A 21,417-nucleotide genomic window follows, 5' to 3' on the forward strand; every position below is an offset into this window, starting at 1 on the left:
ACGACACCTGGCGCCACCGCCGAGGCGCTCCGTCCCGCTCGCCCCGCCCCACGCAGCGGCTCAGCCAATCAGCAGCCTGGCTATAGCTTCGGGCCAATGGGAGAGTGCCCATCGCTCGGCCTCGCCCCCGCGTTTCTCACCAATCAGACGCCAGAAGCCGCGGCACACAGCCCAAATGGCAGGACGGTGGGCCAATAGCAAGCGGCAGGGGGCCCGCGTCCCTCCGCGCCCTGTTGCTCGGGCAGCGGCCGTGGGGAGCCCCGGCGGCGCGGCGGCGGGAGCGGCCCCTTTAAGCGTAGCGTAGCAACGGCCGGCGCGTCGCGGAGACGGGCGGGCGGACGGCAGGTAGCAGCAGCAGCAGCGGCGGCGGCGGCGGCGGCGGCGGCGGGAGGGGGGTGGCGGCGAGCGGGGGCCGGGGATACCGCGGATGGGCGGGGGAGGGGCCGGGCCGGTGCCTCCGGTGCCCAATTTTTAAAAGAGCTACCAAAAAAAAAAAAAAAAAAAAAGACGCCGTTAAGGACTTTTCCGCGGCGGAGGAAGACGCCTCGGTGAGGCTTTAGGCTGCGGCGAAGGCGAGGTGGGTGAGGCGGCGGGGCGGGCCGGGCCGGGCCTCCGCCGTGCAGGGCCGCGGTCGGGCAGCGCCGTCCCCTCCCTGGTGCCGGCCCGGCCCCGCTGCTTTGCCTGCTTGGGCTTGTATCGCCCCATCTCGCTCCCGGGGCTGGAGGCAACTTTTTTTTTTTTTTTTTTTTTTTTTTTTCCCCACATCTGCCGATCAAAGTAGCACTAAGTATTACTGCTACACACAGTTAGGTAACTTCAAAGTTGGCTTTGAAAACCGTATGGCATTTTGTTACTGGAAAGAAATGCATCACAGTTTGGTCAGCAGCTATGGAAAGCTTTCCAATAAAATGTCTCCTGCTCATTTAACTCTCCTCAGTCAATATATTTTGATGCAGTAGAAGTTTAATTCCTTTGCTCCTCTCCTTTTCTGGAAAAGCTACAGCGTTTAGATGTGAAAAGGATAGCTGGAAGCAGAGGGGAGAGACTGCTTTCTTTTTAAGTAATCCTTTGCACTTAAATACAGCGTTTAGTAATCTGGATTGATGCTTTTGTACATGTCTGAATCTAGCTTTTTTGCTGTCTCTCACTGAGAATAGGTGGAAAAACAGCGGCCCGTTAGAGGTCAGCAGTAGTACCCAGGAAGTGGCACATGATGACAAGTAAAAGCATCTAGCTTTAGCTTTTTCTCGTCTTTGAAGAGCCTTAGGATTGAAAAGGAGTTTAAATTTGTATGTCTGGCATTACAGAACTAAGCTCAGGATGTATGGTGAAAGAAGAAGAATTACTGAGTAATTTTTCTTTCTCTGTGTTGCTTAATACCTGTAATGCAGTAGTTTAGTTTCTGTATTGATGAGTGATAGGGAAACAGCATTCTGTCACCATTGCAGCTGTTTCATGTTCTCTATGTTGTTTTCTGTCACTGCTTTGCAGTGGCTGGAGTGTGACTAGTTTCTGTAATGTTGAGCATCTTTTCATTACAAACCATATAAAATAATGGTGGAAGTTGCTGAACTGGAAGAGTGTGAAATTCTGAAAACAGAAAACTTTCTGAAATTTGTACAAGTCCCAGATTTACTTAAAATGTCCTATATTGCTCTGATTTTGATGCACTAGACTTTTAAAAGCATGTATGCAGCTTTCTTTTCCTCTTAGTAGACCCATTACCAACCCATAATGTTTCACTCTTCACAAAATTATTAAATATGCCAAGGGAGCGTAGATATTTTTGTGGATTATCCTTACTTGAGTTGAACTTTTATATAATCTACTCAAACTAGCTGATAGCAGTTAAAAAGTCAATGAACCAAAGTGTTTCTTAACCAGGCAGTCCTTATGCTAACTGAAGTAAAACTCAGATATCCTAGTGATTCATTCATTCTCAAGATAAACTTTACATTCTTTGTGCTGATGATACTACTTTATAAACTGATAGGTAACTGAATTTGGCAAGACCTGTCAGACTAAAGTTTCTTGTTTTGTATGGAAAATATGATAATATTACCAATTTATAAAACTGGAAACCATTTGAGCATTCAAAAGTGTTTTTGGAAATTCCACAAGGGAGCTTATATTAGTTCACCTTTTTCAATTTGTTTTCAGTCCATTACATCTTAAAGTATCTCCAGAATGTATCAAAAATTACTGCTCATTTGTATTTCTATATGTGTCAAAATGATACTTAGAACAATATTCTCAAAATTGAGGAATATTCAGTACTGAAGTGAGAGATGATTTTTATCCTCTGCTGTTTACATTTTACTTTACAAAATACAATTTGTCTGTTTTAAATACACTCTTGAGATATGAAAGCATTCTTACAAAAGATTATTGCTTGTTCAGTGAATACCTGTGGGACTACAAAAAGACTGAGCAGCTTTAAGTCAGTAAGTAAAAGTGAGTATTCTTGTATATATATAATTAGATATCTTGATAATTCAATTGTAGATATTTAAATTTTTCTCTGAATGCAGTTCCATTTGTTTTCATTCACATATATTTTATTTTCAAGGAAAAATCTGTGCAGATTATTTCGTTCTGTCCTTTCGAGTCCTGAAGGCAGACAAATTTAGTGTATTTTTTGTCTATATCTGCACTGTTAAAGACAGTAGAGTAGTACTCTGTAGAGTAATGCCTGCCTCCCCTCTTCAGGTTAACACTTCAGGAGTGAACTGGCATGCCCATTCCAGGAGTCTAGGAGTCCTCTGGATGTCATGTGTGCCCCTGTGGCCCTAAGATGTACTTGTATCCAAGTAATAAGAGTTGGTTGCTTGAATTCCCACCAATTCGTTTTATTCAAAATGTTTTTAAGGGCAGGAAAGGGAACACAACTTACATGCAGAGCCAAGAATTTATTGTTAGTCTAATTAAAATCTTAACAGTCTGAACGAAGACATATTAGTAATCCAAAGACTTATTATTAGTCAAGATACTAACACAGTACAAAGTCTATACGGTTAAAATTATATATATAAAAATATATAACTTTTCAGTACTGAGCCGTTTCTCTAGTGTTCTCTTTGCCCATCCACTGTCTTTCTGGGTCCTGAGGCCAACTGCTTCAGCTGGGAGGAAGGGTTCTTTACAGCAAGTCATCAGCATCTCAGATCCTTTCCTGGGAGACGTACGATATTGATGGTGTCTTACTCCTCATCTTGGGTTGATTTGGGATAATTTTTTTCATGTTTGTTAACACTGTACACCTTGCTCTTTCTTCACTGATTCGCAGTTCCACATTACGTCTGAATTTACTGTAGATGGTGCATTTTACATGTGTTGGGTACTTGCTCTGTGTTGTCTTTGTTACCTGTAAAAGTGGTTTTACCCAACTCCCCAGGCAGCATCCACTGATTTACCCTTGGTAAGCTGGTAGCCTGGGGCCCCAGTATCATCCTGTGTCTGGGCTTTAAAGCCTCTGCAGTCATCTCATACCTGTACTCCTCTACGCTGCATTTTATTCAAGGGTTGTAGTTTACTCTGCATGGAATAACTACTTGGTGTCACTCTCCGTTAGTTATAAAAGTATATATAACCAGAGGTGCTGCAGCACAAAATTGTGTAAAGCCAACCAAACGCTGAAACAAATTAGATAATAGTTACCTGGTTGTTAGATCTTTCAAAAAACAAAACAAAAAAACAAAAAAAAAAAAAAAAAAAAAAAGCTCCAGGCAGTCCAAGATGAGCCTGAACAAGGTCTGACAAGCCCTACGGCCCATGTTGTTAACTGAATGTGAAGCCTGCGGCATGTTACAAACAATGGCAACACTGTGTTTGGTATAGGCCACAAGGCTATGGACATGGTTACTGTTTTTTAAGGTTTTTCCATTCAGGATGCCTGAAATGATGCAAGGTCTATGTTGCAGCCCACCAGAGTACTATTTTTATAATGCTACTGTTGTGTGTTGCATTCCCTGAAATTCTGTCCTTGGAGACACAACTGGTACAATCTTAGCTTTGCTCTCATAGAGAAAAGATTGTCCCCAAAACTGTGCCTGTGTTTCAGCTTGGGTTTGGCTTGCTCCAAAAGACACCCAGGAGCAAACTAACATTTCTGCTGGCAAATAATCATGAGAGAAGGACTTAGAAGCGGAGCTGTCTGGAACTGTGGATGCACTCTGATATGTTGTAGTATTCTTAAGTGGTCTTAGTTTCACATTTATTAACACTTCTGACAGATGTCTTTGCATTTAAAGACAAACATGGTAGTGTGATTATGGTTAGATATGCACTTTTAAAATATATTTAATAATTGCATTAATTCAGAAGAAAAAATAACATTCTTTACTGATCATTTGAGTGTTCTCAATAACTGACACCTTCCAGCCTGTGTTTAGCAATCCCTAAGACAAGTGATCTCAAACATAATTTGTGTTCTTTCTGGGCTTTTTAGTTTTCAGCAAAATACTTTTTGGCATAAGTTTTAGGCATCTGACTTATTTGAACCTCTGAGAATACTTAGATGCTTAAAAACATAAGCATGGGAAGTTAGGCCCTAAGGAAAGGAAAACATTCTTCTTCAAATAATTCAGTAATAATTTCACACCAGCTGTTCAGTTTAGAATCTGTCTAAAAATCTTGGAGGACACGTGGGGATATTTATCCCACTGCTTCCTACTGTATAGATTATAAGGGCAAATCCATTCCAGTCACTGGAGACCATTCATGTGCTAACAGTGAACTGGGCCAGAAAGCTTGAATTTTTAATGAAAACTGTCTTGGCAGCTGACATTTCTTTTCTGCTTGGCTATGCATTTCTGCATATGTAGACAGTGGACTAGAAGGCTGAAGAGCATGTTAAGTTTATTTTATTGGTAAAGCAAAGTGACCTAATATAATGAAATATTTACAGCTCATTTACAGGTATGTTGAATGCCTTGCAGTGTAGAAAAGTTGAGATTGAAAGCTGCTCAATTTTTTGTTTGGATATAGTTTGCTTAACCATTTTAAAATGGGCTAGGAGCTTGTTATGTCATTCAGCAGGCAGAATTGATGGGCTCTGATGCAAGTCCTATTTATTCTCCCTTTAGGAGTTTGATGCCTTCAAGTTGGATAGAAAGGAGATAGTGAAATAAGCTTGAAAACCATGAAGGGTGGTGAGGGAGACAAGAGACTTGGGAGGTTGAAAAACTTCATAAGCTAGTGAGAAAATTCTTCTAACTGAGAAGTAAAAATCTGCATGTGTCTGCTCCACAATGCAGGGTATCTCAGCAAATGCAAAATAAGGTGGCTGTACCTTGAGACTAGAGGATTTTTTGGCTTCCCTCAAAAGATAGGCTATAGTGGCAGCCTTTCTTCTACTATAACTGCTACAGCTGACTTAAAGGAACTGCAGATGTAATGTTTACTATGTACCAGTAGTGCAGCCTCTCTTATCAGCTACAAAAAAGAAAAAGGCTCTATTTGGATTTTCCCATAAGGCGTGCGAAACAAAGGTATGTGCCAGTTCTTGAAGGTATTCAAGAATGCAGTACCTGATACATAGATATAATCACATTCAGGATAGAATGTCCTTCAAACAAAGGAGACAACTCATTTTCAACACAAAATTTGACATCATCAGAAGGTTAGAAATTTAGATATGAAGTATTTCATCTAATTCTACAAATACAGTTTCAATTAATTTAGCTAAAAAGTTTTTAAATACATGTAAATTAGTTTTCCGAGTAGTTTCAGACTTTCAGTTTTCTTTTGTGTTCCGAATACTTTTTATCCTCTTTCTAACCTGGAAGTAATTTATTATTCTAGGTGTGGTAGCTTTCTGGTTTTTCTTTTGGGGATGAAGTGCCTTAAACTACCAAGTGAGCATACTACTAGCAGCATTCCTGGAGCAGTGTCTGTCCCATTTAATGTAAATAATAAAGCTAGTACACCAAAGCAACTGGTATAAGGCCATAGGAATCCTGAATTACAGTTCTTTTTACCTTTCTTTCTTAACATATCTGGACTATAAATACTGAACAGCAAAACTCTTTTCTTTCTCTAGATTGTTATAGAAAAATGCATTCTAAATGATAGCTACTGCTTGTTAAAATGAACTGCAAAGATCATGCTTTGGAGATGCAAAAGCATTTGGAGATGAAGATGATAAACACAAGGAAATAATCCAGCTGCTGTCATTGTGACTCCTAAAAGATTCTTCATGTCAAAATGAATAGTCTTTGAGAAAAATCTGGAAAACGGCTAAATCCGAAAATGGGAGAAAGAGTAAGGAGCCCAGATTCTGAACATGACAGAAAATCAGATGAGGATAAAAATAGTGACTCCTATTATTCAGATGAAGATAATGCATCTCATTCATCTGGTCGGTCACCAACACTAAGCTATCAGTCTACAAACCAGGGGAAAAAAGATCACAAAACGCAAGCTTCAAACAGCCTTGTGCAGTACCAAGGTAGGTAGGTAAGAGAAACTGGTCCTTTGAAAGAGCTTGCAAGAGCTGATTATATAGCCAAAACTGACAGTATTCTTACGTGAAAGGGTTGTGATTGTAGTGTCATTTTTGAAAGACCAATTTCCTCAGTTTAAATATATGGTCTATAGTGTAAACTTGATATCGGAATTTTCTGTTCTGCCTTTAATTTGGAGAAATTCTTGAAAAGGGTTGGAAATCTAGATTGTAAGATTCATGGGCATTCACTTCATTGGTGTTAGGAGTGGTTCCATTCCTGCAGTGTGCATTAATTTATCTTTTTGTATTTGAATGTTACATAACATTCTTTACATTGAATTTTTTTCTTTTACTCAAGCTGTGGACAAAATAATCATCAAACACAAAACAGATGAGTATACATGCAAAATACTTAAAGGAAAGTGTAAATAAATATTTTGAAGCTGTTGTTTTTCATGTAGACTATTTTTGATAGAATAGAAACACAGTAAGTGCCGGGGGGAGGGGGTAATATTTTTGTCATACACATATATAGACAATATATATGTCTATAGTATATAGTATTTCATGACTACCATCTCCCAGTTTTAAAGCCTGAAGTATGTGCTAGTGCTTAGTGTATTTCTTACAAACACTAATCTGCCTTAATGAAATATATACTCTCCATATATACAGTTGTTTTAAGAGTTATTTTCTGTGGATTATATGCTTTGTTCTTTGAATGTGGCTTGAGAGGCAAATAAAATAGAAACAAAATGTTTAGCTTTTATCTGTGGAGTTGATAATAAAATAGTAACATCAAATAGAATTGAGAGTGATGCTTACTAGTAACCAAATAAGGATACTCTGTGGAAAATAACTTGTGTTATAAGAATAAATTATTCAGGGGAGGGCTGAATTTTCATGGGATTCATAATTTTGCTTTGGAGACTTTTTGCACTGAGCCTTTGAAATTGCTGTTTTGTCTGTAAGTATGGCAGCTGGATTTGAAAATACTATTGCATTTATATAGAAGAATTACATCTTGCATAATATATAACTAGTTAAAGCTCAGCTAATCATTGCCATTTTAAAAACATGATAATTTTGTATGCATAAGAATGCAGTATTTCTATCTGAATCAACAGCATCAAATATTAACAAAATATGACTGTTCTTACTGATAAGATTAGATCAGTAGACCATCCACTTTTTATCTGTGAAAATGAGGATAAGCCTATTTTTTATTTTCTGTTACAAAAACTACAGTCTCTGCTAAATATAATAAAATTATTCCACATTGAGCTTTATTTCAAGGAGGATGCCTGGATACATTGTCTTACAATAAACATGCTTTTTATTTTTCCTCTCAGCCACAAAGAAACTGGGTTCCAAATACGCACCAAGCAAAAGAGGGACACAGTGGGGTTTCCGTTCGCAGAGCCTCACTCGGGATTCGCCTGCAAAAGATATAGATCTTGTTACAAAAAGAGTTCTTTCTGCTAGGCTACTGAAAATCAATGAGCTTCGAAATGAGCTGACTGAGCTCCACATCAAGCTAGATGAGCTGCAGAAAGAAAACAGGGCGCTGAAGAGGCTTCAGCACAGGCAGGAGAAAGCCTTGAATAAGTTTGAGGATACAGAAAATGAAATCTCTCAGCTCCTTGCTCGACACAACAATGAGATTAGAATATTAAGGGAGCGCTTACGAAAATCTCAAGAGAGAGAACGTACCACTGAGAGAAGGCTGAGAGATTCAGAAGACGAACTGTACCGAACAAAAACTGTCTTGCAGAAACTGAAAAAGCTGTCTGCAGATAAGCACCTTGCTGAAAGAGATGACCTGGCAAAGAAATTAGCATATGCCGAGAACAGACTAGAGGACACTGAAAAAAGAATTAAGGTGAGATGACTTCCTTTTTATAAGAAATTAAAGTACAGATATTTCTTACAAGAATGAATTGTCTTTCTTTCTTTTTTTTCAAGTAGTGGGACAAATGGAAAATCATTCTTTTTACACATAACTAGCACCACCAAAATTATTTCTAGGGTGATTGTATAATTATATACTCAGTGACTGTGCATTAAAATTACTATTTACAAATTAAATATATATTGTCAGTGTGTACAATGTAGACTTGTTCTTTTAAATGTTTTGGGTAACTAGTGATAATATTTCAGATAATGGATATGCAGCTATACTATAACTTTGTACATCTAATTTATCCTCCTGAAGAGGAAGCATTTATTAAAATCATTCTCTGGGTATTTAAAGATCTATATCATAAAATTAAAAAAAGATGTAATCATTCTTCTGCAATCTTTTTCAATTTTGCTAACTGTATTCATATTGTGTTTGATTGTCCTCTATTCTGCACAGTCTGATGGCTAGGTCAAACAAAATCATAGCAATTTTTTTTTAATACCAAAATGAACTTTAGCATATCTCATAGTTATTGATTTTTAGAATCTTGTGGATTGTATTTTAATTTTATTCAGTAAAAATATTTATAAGTATGTATGTAAAAAAAGACATTTTATTTTAAATTGTTTTTATTTTGTAAACAGTACTAAATTGTGGTTGGTTGCATACAATATTACTTTTACCTGAAATTGAGTTGGTTCATTAAAATGATGTTAATATTGGTATCTGTATTAGTAATTAAGCCTAAAATGCATTGCACGTATAGTAGGTATTGGAAATCCAAAAAATTAAACTGGAAACTAAGTTTTTGTGAAATAAATCTCAAAATACCAGTATGTAATGTGATGGGTTACCCAAATAATCTCACCCTGTAGCGTCACCATCTGGCACCTATAGTTTCAGAATCGAGTATTATAGTATTTGTTGTATTGGATAATATTAGATTGAAATATGCCTTAAAAAGTAGGGGGGTTATTCTACTTTTTTCCTTCTGTCATCACCACAGGTTCACTTAAAACAAGTATTGTCAGGTGAGAGTCTCAAAATGAAACTGCAGTCACAAATCTGTTTCTAGTAAAGGAAAGTTGAGCATTATTTCTTGTTTCCTTACTTTGAGTCCCAAACTGTGAGGCAGGTGCTCTGTTCGTAAGCCATCAGTTTGAAATTCACTTTACAGAGCTGGAAGTGCTCTCCATGCCTGTGCCTAGAGGCTAGTAAAATTAAAAAGTAGTGCGTGTTCCTATTGTGTCCTCAAATCACCTTTCAATACTTCAGAAGGATGAGCTGCAGCACCTGCAAATGCTCTCTGTCTGCTTGTCCCCTCAACATTAGGATTAGGATTTAAATCTAGTGTGCTAAGTGTGGTGATGGTGGAGCCAATATCTGAATTCAAGGTACTGGTTTATATGTGTAATTTTATTTAAATACTTTGATTATAAAAACTGATTGTAGTTATTAAAAAGTATTATTTAATTGTTTTATTTAAAGGATCTTGAAAAAAATCTTGAACTAAGTAGCAGCAGTTTTCAACGACAGTTACTTTCTGAGAAGAAAAAGGTGCATGAGGCTCATGAAGAAAACAGAATTCTCCAAGAAGAGATGCATCAGCTAAGTCAGAAGCTAAAGGTAAAATGTTAAGCAATACAAGACAGTGACCATGTTCTGGCATTACATCTTTGGAAATATCTGTAATTAAGTTTGCATAGTTTACCAGTGATTGCATGTTGTGATGTGTACTTAATTACATCACATTATTCACTAATGTGATGTAATTTCCTGCTTTAAATGTATTCTTTTCCTGCTTTAAATTGAAATGTTCAGTGCTCTGACCATACGGTCTTTTTTCGAGCAGGAATGTCCCCACTTTAATCATTATTGTTAGAGCTAGTTGAAAAAAGGAAGATCAAGTACATCGTCAAGAATTACTATTAAACTAAATTTACTATACTTGCACAAATTGTTATTTGCCCCATATACATGCCTAACTTCTCAAACAGGGCTGTAAGGATTGTTACTGTGAAAATATTACCATATTCTACTTAACCAGTTTGTCTTTAGAAAGAAAATACCAAATTGGACTTGAACCAAAACACATAGAAGAGTTTCTTTTAAACCATACGTCTCAAATATGGATATATAATGTAGGCTTACCAGTTTATCTCCTTGCCAGCTGCCAAGCCAGTAGAATTAATAACCCATAAATAAACTTACTTATTTAAAGTGCATGTATTAAGAATATTTTGTGTGTGTAGAGAGTTCTGTATTTTGAAAATATTTTACTTTTCAAATGATCTCTGATAACTCAATGTTCATTTCTATATTTCATTCAATAAATGTCTCTGCCTCTATGATGCAGTAAGTCCCTGCTCTGAGGTGCTAACATTCCACTTGACAAGTGACAATGCTAGCTTAGAACTTTGGACTTTTTAACTCTTTACAATACTGAAAACTCACTTGTACAGCGTATAAATATTACTTATTTTAACTACAGAGATACTGTATTTTTTTCAGAATATTTTGCCCTTGATTTTTAGAGAGATCTTCTGCCATTGTGCATGAAAAGTTAAGCGTATGATCACCCTCCTTAAAACACTGGGCTTCAGTTTTGATGCCCTTATACAGTTTCTACTGACAGCATGTATTTTAGTCTCATTTACAACTTTGCTCGTGACTAGTAAATAAAATACTTATTCTGCTATATCTACCTCATTCATTCTCAGGAAAAAGAAAGAGAACTTGAAGCAAAAAATATATATGCTAATCGTATGTTGAAGCTATCTCCAAGAAAAGACGCAGATGCTATACAAAGAAAAAAAGGTAACTTCAATAAAGCAATAGAGTCATAAAAATCAGTAGTGTCTCCTTTAAGTTAGACTGTTGCATTATATCATTCATGCTATTTAGTGTTTAACCTTACCACTGCTTGTTCACAAACATTTACTGTTTTGCACTTTCAACACAGCACACAGCACAATGGAACATGTGTTTATTTGCCTGCTTTGTCAGATGAGCCATACTGCCTTCTTTCCTCAAAAAAAGGAATGAGAACACAATATTCCAGAAGTATCAATGTAATAATTTCTTCTGGTGTGAGAAGGCAGCCTCAAGCTTTATGCTACTGAATATATATGTGTATACATGTGTCCATTTCTGTACTCAGACTGTTTTCACTGGATCAGTAGGATTTACTTGTAAGAAGCAGCAGAAATTTCTGGAACTATTTTAAATATTTAATGCCAGCATTTCAAACAGTTTATCTGCTACCTATTTTAGTATACATAATTTATTATTCCATTTTAGGTTCAGATTAAAAAAAAAAAAACTAATTGCATAGAGATAAATATGTGTGTTTTAAAGATGCAAACAAGTGAATTTAAAGTTTGTGAGTTTGCTTCTCTACACGTAGCTTCTGTAACAAGCAATAAGAAGACAAAAAAGATACTTTGTGGGGATTTTTAACAAGTGTTCAATATGCCCAATGATTTAATAAGCATTTTTTTTTTATTTTTGTTTATGGATTTGTTTAAGTAGAAATTTTTGCATGCAGTTTTTTTAGTTATCTTTTACAGATACTGAAAACAGCTATGTTAAAATTGTCAGTGCTTTCCACTTCCATTGATTCTGATTATACTCCTTTATGTTTGCTGCAAAGACTTCAAAATGAGGAATTTGTATACTGCAGGATATTTTTTAAAGGAAAATATGACTTGTTTTGTTTGTATTTTTTACAGCCAACAACCAAAATATTAAAAAAGGAGCACAGCTCACAAAAGGAGTACAAACCAGTGGATACTTCTCACCAGTAGAATTTCGTCCAGAATCAGAGCTTATTTGTGATGAGGCAGTAAATAAGAAAGAAGGGATTCTTCTCAGAATAGTGAGTTCTATAAAAATTTGAGACTTGATTCAAATATTGTACTTATCAGACTGTTCAATGCTCATTATATATTTTAGAAAATTATGTAAAATATGCAAATATAAATAGATTGAACATATATAATTGCTAAAATATTTAAATATTGGAGGAGAACTATACTTCCAGACATGCGATTCTGCATTTTTGTGACACTTAATCCCTCATATTCTGTATCTGACTGGTTACCATCAACTCAGACTATTTCTTTTTCTCTCCTTTTCTTTATTTCTAATACTTATTTGGATGATCTTGTAACAGTGCTGTCTGCCTTTTCTCTTTTTTTTTTTTTTTTTTTTGGTCTTAATTATGATTTCTTTTACTTTCCAGCTTTCTTTCATAACACTTAAATCCAGCACATCCTCTTATGGTCATAGTTTTGGTATTTCTTCGGTCATTTGTCCAGCTTTGTGAATATGGTTGTATTTCTTTTTTTTGATTTCCCTTTTTATTATAAAATAGTATCTCACTATTTTTAATACTTTCAAGACTTCAGACTAAAATTAAAGAAGTTTGTAAGGTAGAATTAGACAGAATCTAGTGCAAGTTGTATGAATCTTGATCTTAATTACAAAAGGCTAAGAATATTTGTAAGAAATAATAATGGTTACGGTCTTGATTGGCCTCCTGTTAGGAAAGAAGCCTTTTTATGCCTGTCAGTTTCATTCATATGTCCTCTCTTACAGAATCCTTTCTGTAAGTATCAATATAGTTTAATGTATGCATTCATCCAGCACTTCAGTATGTAAGTTGTAACCGCACAGTTAGTACACGTGGAGTTCACGGTGTCCAGCTATATGTCATCTGACAAATCTCTTTAGTGTATAGACATTGCTTTAAAAAAAGCAAATGAGGTTTGCGTAGTCTGTGCTTTCATCAGTTCTCAGTCAAGCATTTCAAATATTTGACTGCCATCTCAGGGTGAAGTTCTTTGTTTTGTTTTGTTTTTTTTAAAAAAAGGAAAAAATTCAGGCATATGAGGGAAAAATACTTGAGGTTGTTTTGGATAATAGTTCTGTTTTCATTGTCTGTTTATAAAGCAGTAACTGTTTCACTGATTTCTCAGAGAAGCATATTGGACTCTAAAAGTAAGCACAAGCTACAAAGCATCTAAATATTGGATTAGGCCATTTTTCTCTTTACTTCATTGCCATTACTTCTGTTTGTTAGTGATTTTTACTGATGACATTAATGTATTTATTGCAGTTTTTTCCTTTTAAACATATTTATGCTCATTAGATGATTCTTTCAGCCAAGAATGAACCTTTCTCTTTTGATGTTTATTACTTGATACTCAATAACTTTAAATACCATTGTGAAACTACCTGAATCTATGACCCACTCATTTGAGTATAGAGATCAGACTGTGGAAATAAAAGGTAACTAATTACTTGCTTGTTAAATGAGTAAGGGGGTGGTCTGCCTTCCATTAAAGACCTTGAAAAGAGAGCTACTGACTTCTAAAGAGAACTGCACCCTAATGTGACATTAATTTTGCTTTACAACATTGGAGCTGCAACATTTTTTGAAACGTGCAATACAGAATAGAGTTGACGGTCTATTAATTTTGTTTCAGGTACATAAAACTATGTTACAGGTAATCAGGTTTTAGGACCAAAGCCCTGGATTGTCAAAGCTGGTTTGTTTTAGATGTTTTGCTCATTTTTTTTATGTTTAGCAGTAAGAACATGATTGCAAAGAGACATAAAAGTTCTTGTGTGTTTTTTTTTTTTTTTTTTTTTTTTTTTTTTTTTTGTTGATTGTTTCTTCTCCATTAGTTTCTGGTTTGTTTCAATTTATTTCAGGAAAAAGAAACTCAAGACAAAGAATTGAAAGAGCAAGTAGACCTCCTGAGGCAAGACCAAGACAGGGAGGGGGAAGAGAAACTGAAAAATGTTCAGGAACTACAGCCTTTAGAGGGTAGGGTTCAAAAACTGCATGATGGTAAGGAAATGGGCAACTGCAAGCTGAAAAACGTAATACAACATAGTCTTCTTTGATTAGTATTCTACTAGTTTCATATGAGAGCAGCAAAGTGATTTTGCAGAGATCGCTACAGTGGAAAATTATTTTCAGTTATATTATGCAAACAGAATCAGAAAGAAGTACAGTAACCTGTATCCTGTACTTTGCTGCTGCACACCCAATCACAGCTGAAAATGCTGTCCACTAAGAAGTATTGAAGTCTGACAGATCTTTGCTTTGCAAAGTTGGGATGGCATAATAGATAAAAGCTGATTCTTATCTCTAACTTGCTAGATGTTATTAAGGTAGGCAGGGGATTTTTATTGTTAGAACAATTTTTTTTTTCATTAACGTGGCCCATTTTTTCAGTACATTATCTACTTTACTTGTATTATTTGAAATTGTAGGTTCTCTTTTCATTTGTGGTTATCTGAGTCATTTTGGTGTGGCTGTTTGAGAAATGTCAGTTTCTATCATTACATTTTAATATTACCTTTTTTTACTCATTTGTTCTTTGAAATATACTGAAATCACTTATGTTGGTAAGTCTGTTAATATTTAGATATGTTTTTGATGGATTGCATCCAGTCAGGTTAAAATACTCTTTAAGTGACTGTGGTGAGTGAACATAAACATTATTGTAAATGACAAGGAAGAATTCTAAAAATATATAGCTTATTTCAGAGGAAAATTCTGTGTAAAGTCTCCTACCTCCACTGCCATCAATGCATGACTTATGCAAGCCACAATTTAGCTCTATTATGTCTTTTAGTAAAATGATTCTGTCACTGTTTCCCATCTTACTATTTAAGTTGATATTTTCCCACTTTACATACAGAAAGGTAGCTGCTTTCAGAAATAACTGCAGTGTTTTTGATAGTGTATCATTTTACCAAGTTAAGTACTTGATGTGAAGTACAGTAGATAGCATGGAACTTAGCAAAAACATTGATCAACAATCTGAATTAAGTTTTCAAAGGGAAATGCCGATGTGTTCAAGTGGCCAAGCAGTTGTTATTCAGCTTTTGACTTAACATATACTCTGTTGTGTCGTAATGGAAAAATAGTTTGAAGAGAGACTTTTTCACATGCACATAAACATTTGAAATTTCTATCTGGAAGTAGCTTATTACTGTTGTTTTGCACCTTTCATGTTGCTTTATGGTAGTGTAAACTGTCATTTGGTATTTCCACAAACACTCTTATTGAGTTCACGTGGAGATGTGCAGGATAGTTGTATGAAGATGTTTTAACTGTACAGCAGATAGTACAGTTTGAGTCATTCACAACTCAAAACCAGTAATGACTTCCTATGTTTTTTTTCATGCAGATAGCTTTACAGGAAAGTAAAGTTTTCCCTTAAGGAAAAAACAGTGTATCTCAGAATTGTCCTGAAGTTGGTGATGCTGACAAAGAAAATAAAGTGCTCTGCAAGTCAGAGCTGTTAAAATAAGTGATGTTATATTCATCCTCAAGTGATGTTATATTCATCCGCATTCAGACCCAGGAACTGAGAAGAAAAATGGCAGAAAGGAGGTTCTTCTGAAGCCCTAAAATCTGGATAATGTCTAAATCCCTTTATAAAATGACAGTGTACTTTTTATATCTCAGTAGAAACCTTAGTGTGCATTTGGTTGCAATTTTTGAAGAATTTAGTTTTGCAATGGGAAAACCGTGCTGTGCATGGAAGAGCATATTAAAAACTCAGTGGCTTTTGGTTTCAGTGTTTTCAACATGTTTTTATAAAGGCATATTACTTTAAGTAATGTTTAAATATTTCCTGCAGAGTTGGAAAGGGAAGAATATGACAAAACGAAAAAAGAAAGTGGCTTTTTATCAGATAAAGAAGAGAAAACAAAGATGGAGACAGAAATACACAAACCTGAAATAGAGAGAGAAAGCACTGAAATGCTGGAAGAGCGACGAAAAAGAGAGTTGCTGCTTGCTAAAATGTATGAAATTGACAGAGAAACTCAAAATATGATGAATATGAAACTTGCTTCCCACACAGCACACACAAATACAGCAAAAAAATCTGACTCTTTAGAGAAAAAAGAGAAAACTAATCAATTCTTTGAGATTCCAGAGAAGGCTACTAATGGATTTTCCCGATATGATAGCCACGATGATGCCACAAGAACACAAGGGCAGAAGCAGAGAAATTCAAGGACTTCAGATTCAAGTAATGAGTTAACGTTTGGTAGTTATGTACCTTCATTTGGAAAAGGATCAGGGAGACTGAGTTGGCTTAATCAAAAAAGTGACAACTTAGAAGAAAACGTTAAGGAAAGCATAGATTTCAGTAGTAAGAAAGAAAAGAAATCCAATTTAATGGAACAGCTCTTTGGAAGCAGTGCCAATTCCTTCCATACTTCTAAAAGTAATGATACGACTTTTGACATAGATTGGGATCCTAGTAATACTCTTCCTGTCAATAAAAAAGGTAAAATCAAAGCAAAAGGGGACAGCGAACTTTTCAGTGAAGAAAGAAACCTAAACAGACAGAGTTTGCAACACCCTGCAAGCAAGCCAGCTGTTAAAGCCATTGGTTCTTTAGAAGATGAAATTGAAGAAGTAATCTTACAATGACCATATTTTTTCATATTTTTCATATGTAAATGCTAAAAAAAGATATTTTCATACAATATTTATTAGATACAGATTTGAAACATTTCAGATATATTATAAAGCCTTATGAAGGAATGATTTAGATGAATAGGTGTAAGTGCAGAGGAAAGATGCACTCTGATAGAACAGCATAATCTAATGCCATCTGCAGTGTGTTTCTTTTAAAATGGGGTATCCCAATTCAGACCTCAGAGGTCAAGCAGTGACTGTTGGGCTGTGATTCAGTGGCTTGGGGTTCCCGAAGAATGTTTGCTCTGTGCTGGGAGAGACACGAGTAGGAAGGCAAGGAGTCAAAACAGGCTTACACCCACTCTGTCTTCAGTCTCCTGCACTCACCTTTCCCTCACTCTCTCTCCCTTCTCTTTCTCTCTTGCTCTCTCTCTCCCTTCTCTCTCTCACTCTGTATCTCTCCTCCCCGTACTTTCTCTCTCTTTCTCCCCACAGGTTTCTTGTGCTCCCTTCTTACTCCTGCACTCTCTCTCTCTTTTATTTTTTTTCTTTTTGAGGACTCATTGATATCTAATGGTATGTAAAGTAAAATTATACTTCTCAGAAGGGAGCGTTATTATTTATTGTAGAATGAGTTGGCTAAGAAAGCAACAAGCTTTTCTGTGTCAGCACGGGCATTCAGGGCAGCTACTAGACATGCATCTCTGGCTAGCTGAGGTAGGAAATGTTTTACCTGTAGGCTGCTCACAGTTCACTACTCTTGATTTGGAGTACTTCTTTTAGGCTTCAGATATTTTCTTTCTCAGGCATTTGGCGAGCCTCTTAATTGTGTTAGGAGATGGCATGTACAACTTCAATGTTACGAAATTGAGAGAAGAGGCTTAACTAGAACAGAGGCTCAGATAGAAAGAGAATATTGTACACTGCAATCATGTTACCACAGAACCACCTCAACAGAAGCACAAGTAACTCAGGAACAGCTGAGTTTTTTTTGCTGCATAGATCCACTATAGATTTTCCTACCAAACTTGTCTAACTGTTCTCATATATTCTGGTTATATTTATTATGTAATGCCATTTTTTGTAATTTCTGAATTTTTATGTAACATTCTAATTGTCACTAAGTTGTTTTTTTAACAAAATGGTTTATTAAAAGAGTTAAGTTAAAGTTTTGTGCATAGATCATCTTTAACACAAAGTTCTCTTTTTTTTCCTTCTTTTTTAATTCATGAGCACTGATACTGGTTGGGAGGGTGTAGCAAAAGTTCTAATCATGTTATTCATTGCACAGTGTGTGTACATAAATTACAGATGCAGGCAAAGAAGTGTATATAGCAGAGCCATTCCAGAAAATAAGCTGAAGGTCATTCCATATTAGAACTACAGATTTTGAAAAGCCTCTTTGAGATGCTCCCTGTGAGTCTGATTCAAAACATACTAAAAATCCAGAGAAGGAGTCTCATGATTTCAGTATGCTCTGAGTCAAGATTTCTGGGAACACAATGGTTCTTCTGAAAAGAAAAGCTGATGTCTGCTTCGTGAAATAACTTTATTTGCTTCCCTCATTCAGAAAGAAAATTAGTCACAGATCTATACCCATTGTGTGCGGCTGTTCTTGCTACTCAGGCTGTAGTGAATGCAGTGTAATTCATGCTCACTTGCTTGTTTACAGCCCAGGCCTGCTTCTACTGATGGTATTACAGAATTTGGCGCGTTTGTTTTGCATGCGTTTGTACAGAGGGTCAGAATAGAAGGACCGTTCTGACTGGAAACAGTGAATTTTTTTGTGTTACTCTTCCGCCATGACTTGTTTTGGGGAATACTGCCTTGCAAGAGGCAAGAGGAGTCTATAAACACCTCTAGGTATATGCAAGTGGATAGTTATTTGTCTTAACTTCCTTGTCCTAGTTGTGGGTGAGCACTGCCCATTTAGAAGAAGGCACTGTATTTCTGAATACAGAAATATTGGTGGTGTTCATCTTTTCTTTCTTGTGGTTGAGGACGCAAAGACATGAAGTAATGATACAGCTGCTGCAGTTATTAAGGACTGTGTAGTAACATCTGTTATTTCTAACTGTCCTGCTGAATTGACTTGTCCTACTGTTTCAATTATAAATGTGTTGTTTTCTAAGCTGTTTCATGTTATGAACATCCTCTTAAGTTCACAGACATTTGCATTCTGCTACCAAAATTTTCCTGAAGCAAATACTGTGCTGCCTTAGAAAATACATCTGTGTTAGGAGGCTGAAAATAAATTAATCTACTGGGAATGTCACCATAGGTACGTTTTCCTTTTTCCCCTGACTGCTTTCTGTCTCTACAGCTAATTCTCTTTTCTTTCTACATTTCTCATTTTTAGTTACTTGAATGCTATTGTGACTACAGTTAAAATGTATAAAGCAAGCACTTGGGATCTTGGAGAGGGAGTCTTGTTTTTATCACTAAGCAGAGATGTAGGCTTTGGATCCTTCTACCTGCAAGCAGTGACTGGAAGCAACTTTTGCAAGGTCTTAAAAGGGTTTATGGACCGTTGGACAGAGCTCTTCTATCCACAGTAGTCCTGTTTACCTCGAGGTCTCAACCATCATCCCTGCATAGTCTGCATGTTGCTTTAGGTGGCTGGGTTGGTAGCACTTGAATGATTGCAAAAGAATCCACCTACTGGGACAAAAAGCAGTCCACACATGTAGGATCTTGTGTGGTGGCAGAAGGACTTTGTCTATGTATTGTTGTGATCCTCTTTGAAGGTGATCGGGTGTTAGGACATACCTGGCTGAGGAAATTGGAAGATTTAAGAGAATTCTTTTTTTTTTTTTTTTTTTTTTTTTTTGGGGGGGGGGGGGAGAAGAGATGAAAAGTAGGGTGGGGAAGCAGATCTTTTATAGTGCAGGAGAGGGGATTTAAGCTCTAGGAGGTCGTCTTGGGATACCTTTGTGAGTCTAACCTGAAGCCCAAAGAGCACTTCAGTGGTTAGAAAACTGAAGCAGGAAATGTTTACATGTATTCAGTATTTTTCTCATCTGTGGTGTCTTTGGGCTAGGTAAAGAGTAAAAAAAGTGTGTGTGGGGGGGGAGGGTTAAGAACCTTTAAAAAATCCTACGTTTGTGATTTTGTTTTGTAAGCGCCCCTAAAGAGATGAATTGCAAACCTATAATGCTTCCAAAGTCAGGACACTTGAAAAGGATGTGCTTAGGCGATTTGGTAGCTTCAGGTTCATTGCTGGTCCTAATACAGAAGGTCTAATCCAGCTACCCCAGAACATACTTACATTGTTAGGGGATATGAAAGAATATCTAGGCTGGTATGTTAGGAGTAGAAATTTGTTTAGGGAGACATCTCGGGGGAAAATGGCTGCAAGAGCATTGGGAGGGCTTTTGTTGTTACTTGTACGCCAAACCGCTTAGGGTGAGCCTTTGTTATTAAAAAATAAATAAATTCTGCATAAGCTCTAAAGCTGAGCCTAGCAAGAATCCAAATTGCAGAAGGTAGCACCTTTAAGAGAATCATGCTGCCACCTTTGGAAAGTAAGGTTTTACTGCCAGAATTACATGACTTCCCTTAGTCTGACCTACTCTTGTTCTGAGATGACAACTTTAAGCGTAAGAGATGCTCCGAGTGATATTACTCATTTTATAAATTTCCCCTTTGTTAGATCAAATTTAATGTGGTCTTCTGATTCAAATTATCTCTTTGATTAGCTGCAAAGTTTTGATGTTTGCAGGAGGAGAACAATTGCATCAGTGTGCACTGTCAGCTGGGACTTCTGGCTGCTGGGGAGTTGCCAGGAAACCTCTCTAAAAGTTACAATTCGCTTGAGTAACCACCAACCCAGTTTGCATGAGAAATATTTTCATATCTTGGTTTTGTGCTAGTATCAACTGTGCATCAAATGTGTATGTGTGTTTAGAGCAAGCTACAAGCTGGTTGTCATGTGTGTCTTTTGTCAGCTTTCAACACAAAAAGATCTGTGCTCCGTAGAAAAGAATTCATAGCAAATACGGTAATGATACCAGTTTTGCTCTGGGGGGAACATCAGCCATAGGGAACCAATGGAAGGTTTGACTTTAGATACCCGTTTCGGGCAGATGTTACCACAGCTAGGACTTAATTTTGTCTGTGAAGATGCAAGGGAAGTTTTCAGCCCTTTTGTATTATTATCTTTTCCTGCTCTGAGCAAGGTTTGCTCAGAGGGTCATCATTGGTGGCACGGAGTCTAGTTGGAGGCCTGTGGCTAGTGGTTTTACTGACCCCAGGGCTCAGGACTGAGTCCCATCCTGTTCAACTTCTTCATCAATGACCTGGATGAGGGGACAGAGTGCCTCCTCAGCAAGTTTGCTGATGACACCAAGCTGGGAGGAGTGGCTGACACACCTGAGGGCTGTGCTGCCATTCAGAGGGACCTGGACAGGCTGGAGAGCTGGGTGGAGAGGAACCTCATGAGGTTCAACAAGGGCAAGTGCAGAGTCCTGCACCTAGGGAGAAATAACCCTAGGCACCAGTACAGGGTGGGGGCTGATCTGCTGGAGAGCAGCTCTGCAGAGAAGGACTTGGGAGTGCTGGTGGATGACAGGTTGACCATGAGCCAGCAATGTGCCCTTGTGGACAAGAAGGCCG

The 21,417-nt window shown here is 37.0% G+C and overlaps 1 protein-coding gene across 2 annotated transcripts; it reads left to right on the top strand.

Moving 5' to 3' along the window:
- The first annotated feature begins 236 nt into the window (after positions 1 to 236).
- Positions 237 to 17,918, top strand: LCA5 (lebercilin LCA5). Of its 2 annotated transcripts, none has more exons than XM_062571057.1 (8): positions 237 to 345; positions 6,041 to 6,448; positions 7,798 to 8,327; positions 9,837 to 9,974; positions 11,069 to 11,165; positions 12,080 to 12,225; positions 14,067 to 14,205; positions 16,013 to 17,918. In XM_062571057.1, the coding sequence occupies exons 2-8, from the start codon at positions 6,250 to 6,252 to the stop codon at positions 16,813 to 16,815; spliced, it is 2,052 nt and encodes a 683-aa protein (XP_062427041.1). In that variant the 5' UTR covers positions 237 to 345; positions 6,041 to 6,249; the 3' UTR covers positions 16,816 to 17,918. The 2 variants fall into 2 exon arrangements, with proteins under 2 accessions (XP_062427041.1, XP_062427042.1); XM_062571058.1 differs by having other exon boundaries at positions 14,067 to 14,181.
- The last annotated feature ends 3,499 nt before the right edge of the window (positions 17,919 to 21,417 follow it).

The sequence above is a fragment of the Rhea pennata genome, chromosome 3, assembly GCF_028389875.1.
Source record: "Rhea pennata isolate bPtePen1 chromosome 3, bPtePen1.pri, whole genome shotgun sequence".
NCBI lineage: Eukaryota > Metazoa > Chordata > Aves > Rheiformes > Rheidae > Rhea > Rhea pennata.

Coding starts and splice junctions, on each gene's coding strand:
- LCA5 (XM_062571057.1), top strand. CDS start 6,250: ATGGGAGAAAGAGTAAGGAGCCCAGATTCTGAACATGACAGAAAATCA. Junction 8,328..9,836: donor ACACTGAAAAAAGAATTAAG/GTGAGATGACTT, acceptor TTTTATTTAAAG/GATCTTGAAAAAAATCTTGA. Junction 14,206..16,012: donor GGTTCAAAAACTGCATGATG/GTAAGGAAATGG, acceptor TATTTCCTGCAG/AGTTGGAAAGGGAAGAATAT.